At 38.5% G+C, this 8,493-nt stretch overlaps 2 protein-coding genes across 5 annotated transcripts; one reads left to right on the forward strand and one right to left on the reverse strand.

The window, feature by feature from the left end:
• Positions 1–365: 365 nt before the first annotated feature.
• Positions 366–2,531, reverse strand: RIOK1 (RIO kinase 1). Its single transcript, XM_073980933.1, has 2 exons — positions 2,301–2,531; positions 366–2,232 (listed from the first exon to the last, which is right to left on the reverse strand). The coding sequence occupies exons 1-2, from the start codon at positions 2,355–2,357 to the stop codon at positions 508–510; spliced, it is 1,782 nt and encodes a 593-aa protein (XP_073837034.1). The 5' UTR covers positions 2,358–2,531; the 3' UTR covers positions 366–507.
• A 567-nt stretch (positions 2,532–3,098) lies between these two features.
• GlyRS (glycine--tRNA ligase) lies at positions 3,099–7,520 on the forward strand. Of its 4 annotated transcripts, XM_073987278.1 has the most exons (7): positions 3,201–3,307; positions 3,412–3,447; positions 3,503–3,682; positions 3,758–3,867; positions 3,962–4,294; positions 4,844–4,901; positions 4,997–7,520. In XM_073987278.1, exon 7 carries the CDS (start codon positions 5,303–5,305, stop codon positions 7,343–7,345), a length of 2,043 nt encoding a protein of 680 aa, XP_073843379.1. In that variant the 5' UTR covers positions 3,201–3,307; positions 3,412–3,447; positions 3,503–3,682; positions 3,758–3,867; positions 3,962–4,294; positions 4,844–4,901; positions 4,997–5,302; the 3' UTR covers positions 7,346–7,520. The 4 variants fall into 4 exon arrangements, with proteins under 4 accessions (XP_073843378.1, XP_073843379.1, XP_073843377.1 ...); XM_073987277.1 differs by having other exon boundaries at positions 3,099–3,307; positions 3,758–4,294; XM_073987276.1 differs by lacking the exon at positions 4,844–4,901.
• The last annotated feature ends 973 nt before the right edge of the window (positions 7,521–8,493 follow it).

Here is an 8,493-nt window from a genome sequence, read left to right on the forward strand (position 1 = left end):
CTATAGAAAAGTTCATCGGCGATGACTTTTCCTATAGAAAAGTTCATCGGCGATGACTTTTCCTATAGAAAAGTTCATCGGCGATGACTTTTCCTATAGAAAAGTTCATCGGCGATGACTTTTCCTATAGAAAAGTTCATCGGCGATGACTTTTCCTATAGAAAAGTTCATCGGCGATAACTTTTCCTATAGAAAAGTTCATCGGCGATGACTTTTCCTATAGAAAAGTTAATCGGCAATGATTTTTCCTATAGAAAAGTTAATCGGCAATGATTTTTCCTATAGAAAATTTCATCGGCGATAATTTTTTTTATAGAAAAGTTGTCTATAAAAAAAGCGCATCGGAAATGAAAGTAATTGTGATCTTTCCATGTTAAGTAAAAGTTTTATTTCCTTTAAAAATAATATACAGTTAGAAACTTATATTCCTACATGTAAACTCAATATATAGCTTAATATATTTTGAACTAAATACATTACAATCATCCGGGCCTTATCACCCTGCGATTACTTCTTGGCAGTGGCCATTTTCTCTTTGCGTTTCTTGATATGTTTCTTCACTTTTACTTTCCTTTTTTCGGCTTGGGCCTCTTTGACAGCCTTTTTGCGGGCCTTTTTACTTTCCGGTGACTCATCACGGGGTCGGGCGGAATTTTTAAATTTCGTACCATCCTCATCTTCACTGGACTCGCCTTCTTCATCGTCTTCATCACCCTCCTCATCATCTTCACATTCACCACCATCTTTTGATTTATTCAAATTTTTCTCATTTTCCTGCTTTTCCTTTTCTGAGAGTATTTCTGGTTTCTTTTGTACCTCCAGCTTCTCATTGAGGCCGGTGATTTTGCCGTAGATCAAATTTTGCTTTTCTCCCTTCTTGACCTTATCCACATCCCGTTCGAAATAACGTACCTCATCCAAACGTTTGGGTATAAAAGTTTGTTGCCACACAGCCTCATCGATTTTCTCCTGGGCAGTAATGGCCTCAAAATCACGATCTTTAATTTTCTCGGATATCTTTTCCAAGCAAGCTTCCATGTTCTCCTCGGTAATGGTTTGATCGGTGATGAAATCAAACAATTCCTTGACGGTCATGGTGGCCACTGCCTTCTTGCGGAAGAATTCGGAAACATTTGTACAATCTTTACGCAAGAAATCAAAGGCATGGGGATGATCATGCTCCACCGATTGGGAGACATCAATTATTATCAATTGGCCATCCTGCACCAAGATGTTGAATTCCGAAAGATCAGCATGCACCAAACGACATTTATTGTAGATTTTCCACATGAGAACCACACAATCACGATACAGTTCTCGAGCCTTGGAGGTGGTCAGCTCCACATCTTTCAGTTTCGGCGAGGGCCAACCATTTTTACCACAAAAACGCATTACCAAAACATGAGACCTTAGGAGAATGGGTTCTGGCACTGGCACACCGGCGTTAAACATACGCAAATAGTTACGCATTTCCTTTTCAGCCCAGGTGCGTACCATTTTCCTGGGGTTGTGGCGACAATAGCCATGCCTAAAACGGAATTCACCACTAACATACTTATCACGATCCTTAAACACCAATATGGAAGTTTTGTAAATTTTAATGGCAAATTCATCATCGGTATCACGCGACACCGCATGATAAACATTCGCCTCTTTGCCGGTGGAAATACAGCCGTTAATTTCTTGGATCAAACCCCTGTTCAGCAACTTAAACAAAATCATTCTCGTTCTTGGGTCCATCACCTGCTCCGCTGTGGCCCGATCGTGTTTATCACGTATCTTAATCTTATTATCCTGTCTCGAATCAAAGGATACCAAACGATTGGCCGCCTGGGCCGACATATTTGTGGTGGGGTCGTATTTTTCCACATTAATTCTGGCTGAATAACGGGTAAATAGCTTTTCATTGGGCTGATAACTGCTTACACGCTGTGTTGATTGTTGAGTCGCATTGCCGCCACCAACACCACCACCTCCTCCGGTATTGTGTTTTTGGAAACCAGCATAATTTTCCTCATAGTCTATGTAGTCTCCATCGTCAACGTCATCATCATAGTAGTCATAATCATTTCCATCGACGCCCCCATCTTCCTCAGCATCATCGTCAATTTCTTCTTCATTAGTTAATATTTTTTCCTTCAAGTCGTCTGTTGATTTTTCTGCCACGCCCTTTAAGTCCTTGAAGATTTCGTCTTTAACTGTTAGTTTTTTAAAGCCGGCAACAAGGTTTTCCTATAAAAAACACAAATTTAAAGGAAAAGTTATGATAAACATCCCAAAAAAAAATTAGTAAGCCTTACTTTATATGGGATCTCTTCATCTTCTTCTGCGTCACTAAACTGATGTAAATCGGCCATTGTTTACATAAAATTAAACCTTTTTAATTAAATTATAATTTAAATATAAATTATTGTTATAAAATTGCCTTGTTTTGCTTTAAAATTAAATTTTTCTTTGATTTTGTTGAAATTGTTAAAATATACACGTGTTTTTGTTTACAATTCACTTACTGTAACTCACCATGAAATGATATCTCACATTAGTAGTAGTAGTAGTAGTAGTAGTAGTAATATTTTATTTGAGTCTTCTTCTTTTCTTAATACAGGTAATCAAAGCGAAATGATGACATGGATAAATTCTTAGAGCTATTGTTGTCTTAGTGCTGTTTTACATTTAAGCGACTTGTCTTACGATTTTTTGTCTCCTCTTTGCTCATCTTCGTAAATTTCACACACAGGGTTGCATTTTTTTGTAACATGGTACCAAGTGTACATTTTGTTAAAAATACTTAATGTAAAAAGAAGGTATTTTATAAAAATATGTTATGCAAATTTTAAAATGCTTATAACAAATAATCATTTTATGCTTTAACTGATTTTTTATGCACAAAATTCATTGCAAAACTAAATTTTGTTTCAATTTCTCTTACTATGTTTTGCAACTCTGCCTAACAAGAATAACCACCACAAAGAGGAGACAAAAAATCGTAAGACAAGTCGCTTAAATGTAAAACAGCACTTACTCTAATAACAATAAGTGAATGAAATGCTACATGCGAAATTTGACAAAGCATAATGTAAAATGTAAACAAATAGTAGTATGAAATATAAGGCTTGCTCCAGGCCTCGACTATGACGATCAGAGCATTATTGTCTGTATAAATAAATAAATAACAACAAATTAAAACTAAATAACAATAACACAGGCTGTTAAACTGCATAACAAACAGCGATATTGTATATATATAATACAAATTGAATTGAATTAATAATACATACATATGTACATACGGATGTATATAATTATCGTAAGTGTGAAATTAAAAACGAAAGCTCCGCAAAGAGCAGTGGAATACTAATGTTTATAAAAAAAAAAAAAAAAAAAAATTGTGCAATTGATATATTATCACAGATAAAAGGTGGTTATGTTATCCTCTATGGGATCCAGGTACTGATTTGGTAAAAAAGTGTGGTAAAGTATAATCATCTATATCTTCCTCCAGATCCTCGTTTAGGATGCCCACTGACGATAGATAAGATGATTCGGTCCAGGATGTGTGTTTTTCCAATTCGTGAATTATGCTTATTAGGGAGTTTTCATGGGTTGCCAGTTTCTCTACAAAAATTTTTTGATGGTACAGAGCATACTTACAAAATGGAACAACGCCAGCCGCATTGTATATGTAAGTATTGGAAAATCGTTTTTGTTGAGTTTCAAAATTTTTGTTGACACATTTCCGCAAAATCTTTCTTTCTAGGATTTCCAACTCCTTGGCAACTACTGGCGAAATAGAAAACCAGATTGGAAAACCATAAGTTAGTATGGATCTTATGGCAACCTTGTAAAGAAGCAGCTTTGTTTTCTGCGGTAAGTATTTGTTATTAAGGATGTATGAAAACTTCCCTATAACTCCCTTTGTTTTTTTCATGATGTTGCGGGCATGAGTGTTGAATTTCATTAGATTATTGAAGTTTATGCCGAGGTATTTAATGGATGTTTCAAAGGGGATTTCTACGCCATCTAAAGATAACTTAAGTAGCTTACTTTCTGGTACTACGTAACGTGGACATTTCCCCGAGGCATTGCGTATACAGATCGCAACAGACTTAGCAGCATTGATTTTGATGCCCCACCGTTTGTAATAATCGTTGATTGTGTGCAGATGAGAAGTAGCAGAAGCCAGTGCTTGGGATGGTGATAGGCTATGCGTGTAGATTAAACAATCGTCTGCATACAAAATAGCCTTCGAATGTTGGAAGACATGCGGGAAGTCATGCAGGAAGACGTTAAAAAGGTATGGTGCCAAAATACTGCCCTGAGGGACACCACTTTTTACATCCCCCATTGTGGATATCTCACATTAGCAAAACAGCTGTTTGGCTACAAAACGGCGTATATCGTTCGGCGTCAAACACAATCATTTGATGAACTTTTCTATAGGAAAATTCACCTCCGATGAACTTTTCTATAGGAAAAGTCATCTCCGAAGAACTTTTCTATAGTAAAGGTAGTCTCCAATTAACTTTTCTATAGGAAAAGTCACCTTCAAAGAGATTTTTTCTATGGTAAAAGTTATCGCCAAATAATTTTGTCGCTTTACGCTGCCGCCAAGCGCTCTCATTGCATTTTATGTAAACATATGTACATGGTACAAATACACAGGTAGCCGCATCGGCAATTGTTGGTAACATAAGGTGTCAAAATTTGACATCAATTCAATGCAGTTGACACATTATGTTACCATCAGCTGGCATGATAATGCTACCTGTATTATTGTACCATGCATATGTAACATATGTTTAAACCGGTCACTTCATTTGTTTCATTTCCATGTCATTCTCAGAGAGATAATAACCTCATTATCTTCTGTTGCGGCCGGAACACATGCAAATACGAAAAAGGTAAAGATTTTCTTCAGTTAAAGAATTTTGTGGATTTTGTGATGTAAACCGTGTAGAAATTATATAAAAATAACTTAATCTCAATGTCTTTACAGATTTTGAATACGTTTTTGAAAACGCGTATTCAATTTGCAATAAATATCCACAAAATAAGTGGTGGTTTTGCAAGACAAAGAGAATTTGCCAGCACATCATCGTTATTGTCATTACCTCCCTCTTCTTCGGTGTCGTCTTTGGTGAGAAAAGAACCAGTAGTAGTTGCATCAACTAACTTTGATTTGTCATCATCATCTTCAGCAAGAAGACGTTTTAAAAGTACCCAACCCGCAGCCAAGGCACCCACTTCCACTTGGGGTTCAAAGAAAACAAAACGCAACGTTCGGTTAAATCTAAAGGACATTATGAGTAATCCAGAAATTGAAGAGCAATTGGCTCCCTTGAGAGCTGCCGTCCAGGAGCAGGGTAATTTGGTGCGTGAACTCAAGGCAAATGGTGCTGCAGAAATTGATGTGAAAAAGGCTGTGGCCGAGTTGAAGCTGAGAAAGAAAATCTTGGAGGACAAAGAATTGGAATTGACCCCCACTGTCGTAACCTTTGATAGATCCAAAATGGAAGATTTGTTGAAGAGACGTTTCTTCTATGATCAAAGTTTTGCCATTTATGGTGGCATTACGGGCCAGTACGATTTCGGACCCATGGGTTGTGCCTTGAAATCAAACATCCTCAGTCTGTGGCGTCAATTCTTCAGCTTGGAAGAACAAATGTTGGAGGTGGATTGCAGTATTCTAACACCAGAACCTGTTTTGAAGGCTTCCGGTCATGTGGATCGTTTTGCCGATTTGATGGTGAAAGATACAAAGACCGGTGAATGTTTCCGTTTGGATCATTTAATTAAAAATGCCTTGGAAAAATTGTCACGGGAGAAAACTGCCACTGCGGAACTTAAGGCTGAGTGTGAAGATATTTGCATTAAATTAGATGGCATGAATAAGCAAGAAATGGCTGATGTTTTGACCAAATACAACATCAAGTCTCCCCTGACTGGCAATGATTTAACCGAACCCATTGAATTCAATTTGATGTTTGCCACACAAATTGGTCCCACTGGTTTGGTAAAGGGTTTCTTGCGTCCCGAAACTGCCCAAGGTATTTTTGTCAATTTCAAGCGTTTGCTGGAATTCAATCAAGGCAAATTGCCCTTCGCTGTGGCCCAAATTGGCAACTCCTTCCGTAATGAAATTTCACCACGTTCCGGTTTGATTCGTGTGCGCGAATTTACCATGGCTGAAATTGAACATTTCTGTGATCCCAGCCAAAAGGATCATCCCAAGTTTGAGACAGTTGGTGACACAGAAATGACCTTGTATTCTGCCTGCAATCAAATGGATGGTAAATCGGCCCAGAAGATTAAAATTGGTGATGCTGTGAAATCGGGTTTGGTGGCCAATGAAACTTTGGGTTATTATATGGCTCGTATCCACCAGTTCCTGTTGACAATTGGCATCAAACCCGAGTGCTTGCGTTTCCGTCAACACATGAGCAATGAAATGGCCCATTATGCCTGTGACTGTTGGGATGCTGAATGCTTGACCAGTTATGGTTGGGTTGAGTGTGTTGGTTGTGCTGATCGTTCGGCGTATGATTTAAGCCAACACATGGCTGCTACCGGAGTGCGTTTGGTGGCCGAAAAACGCCTGCCTGCTCCCAAAACTGTGGAAGTTTCCGAAATTGTGCCCAACAAACAAACCTTGGGTAAGACTTTCAAAAAAGATGCCAAGGCCATTACAGATGCTCTGGCCAAGTTGTCGTTGGATGATGTCAAGGCTGTGGAACAGCAATTGAATGAAGCGAAGGAGTACAGCTTGAAGACAAGTGAGGGAGCTGAATTCAAATTGACTCCTGAAACCATTTCTGTGAAACACTCCACCAAAACTGTCCACGTGGAGGAAATTATACCCAGTGTGGTGGAGCCTTCCTTTGGCATTGGCCGCATCATGTATGCTTTGCTGGAACAAAACTTTATGTGCCGTGATGGTGATGAACAAAGATGCTACTTTACCTTGCCCTCCGTGGTGGCCCCCTTGAAATGCTCCATCTTGCCTTTGTCCAATAATGCCGAATTCCAACCTTACACAAGGCAGCTGTCTTCGGCTCTAACTAAAGCTGAACTTTCCCACAAGGTCGATGATTCAAGTGGTTCAATTGGTCGCCGTTATGCTCGTACTGATGAAATTGCCATTCCATTTGGTATTACTGTTGATTTTGACACCCTGAAGGAGCCTCACACTGTGACCTTGCGGGATCGCAACAGCATGAAACAGGTTCGTGTGGATATCAATGAGGTGATTGATGTTGTCAAAGATCTTTCAACTGGTAAACTGCAATGGTCGCAAGTTTTGGAGAAATATCCTTTGTTTGAACAGCAAGAGGCTACCACTAAGTAGAGGAGAAGAAAATTATTTGGACGTTTACATACATACGTATATGGCTATTTATTCTATAGTTACTCATACCTTTTGTTTTAAAACCGTTTTTTGTACTCTCTTTAATTCATTTAAACCGCATTTATAAGGCAAAAGTTCGAAATTATTTTTAAATAAAGTGCTTAAAGCAAACGAAGTGATGAAAGTTGGTTTTACGGGGGATTTTATTTGAAGGGAGTAAATAGTTTTCTATAGGAAAACTTCAATTCAGCCTGGCTGAATAGAGTTTTCTATAGGGAAAACTTCAATTCAGCCTGGCTGAATAGAGTTTTCTATAGGGAAAACTTCAATTCAGCCTGGCTGAATAGAGTTTTCTATAGGGAAAACTTCAATTCAGCCTGGCTGAATAGAGTTTTCTATAGGGAAAACTTCAATTCAGCCTGGCTGAATAGAGTTTTCTATAGGGAAAACTTCAGTTCAGCTGGCTGAATAGAGTTTTCTATAGGGAAAACTTCAATTCAGCCTGGCTGAATAGAGTTTTCTATAGGGGAAACTTCAATTCAGCCTGGCTGAATAGAGTTTTCTATAGGGAAAACCTCAATTCAGCCTGGCTGAATAGGGTTTTCTATAGGGAAAACCTCAATTCAGCCTGGCTGAATAGGGTTTTCTATAGGGAAAACCTCAATTCAGCCTGGCTGAATAGGGTTTTCTATAGGGAAAACCTCAATTCAGCCTGGCTGAATAGAGTTTTCTATAGGGAAAACCTCAATTCAGCCTGGCTGAATAGGGTTTTCTATAGGGAAAACCTCAATTCAGCCTGGCTGAATAGGGTTTTCTATAGGGAAAACCTCAATTCAGCCTGGCTGAATAGGGTTTTCTATAGGGAAAACCTCAATTCAGCCTGGCTGAATAGAGTTTTCTATAGGGAAAACTTCAATTCAGCCTGGCTGAATAGAGTTTTCTATAGGGAAAACTTCAATTCAGCCTGGCTGAATAGAGTTTTCTATAGGGAAAACTTCAATTCAGCCTGGCTGAATAGAGTTTTCTATAGGGAAAACTTCAATTCAGCCTGGCTGAATAGAGTTTTCCATAGGGAAAACTTCAATTCAGCCTGGCTGAATAGAGTTTTCCATAGGGAAAACTTCAATTCAGCCTGGCTGAATAGAGTT

The sequence above is a fragment of the Musca autumnalis genome, unplaced genomic scaffold, assembly GCF_047663935.1.
Source record: "Musca autumnalis isolate F117 unplaced genomic scaffold, ASM4766393v1 scaffold_4, whole genome shotgun sequence".
NCBI lineage: Eukaryota > Metazoa > Arthropoda > Insecta > Diptera > Muscidae > Musca > Musca autumnalis.

What these genes read in the sequence shown, in the direction of transcription:
- RIOK1 (XM_073980933.1), bottom strand. Translation starts at nt 2,357, where the DNA reads ATGGCCGATTTACATCAGTTTAGTGACGCAGAAGAAGATGAAGAGATC. An exon ending in ATGAAGAGATCCCATATAAA is followed by an intron (nt 2,233 to 2,300) that starts GTAAGGCTTACT and finishes TGTTTTTTATAG; the next exon opens with GAAAACCTTGTTGCCGGCTT.
- GlyRS (XM_073987275.1), top strand. Translation starts at nt 4,250, where the DNA reads ATGTTGGAAGACATGCGGGAAGTCATGCAGGAAGACGTTAAAAAG. An exon ending in TGCAGGAAGACGTTAAAAAG is followed by an intron (nt 4,295 to 4,996) that starts GTATGGTGCCAA and finishes ATGTCTTTACAG; the next exon opens with ATTTTGAATACGTTTTTGAA.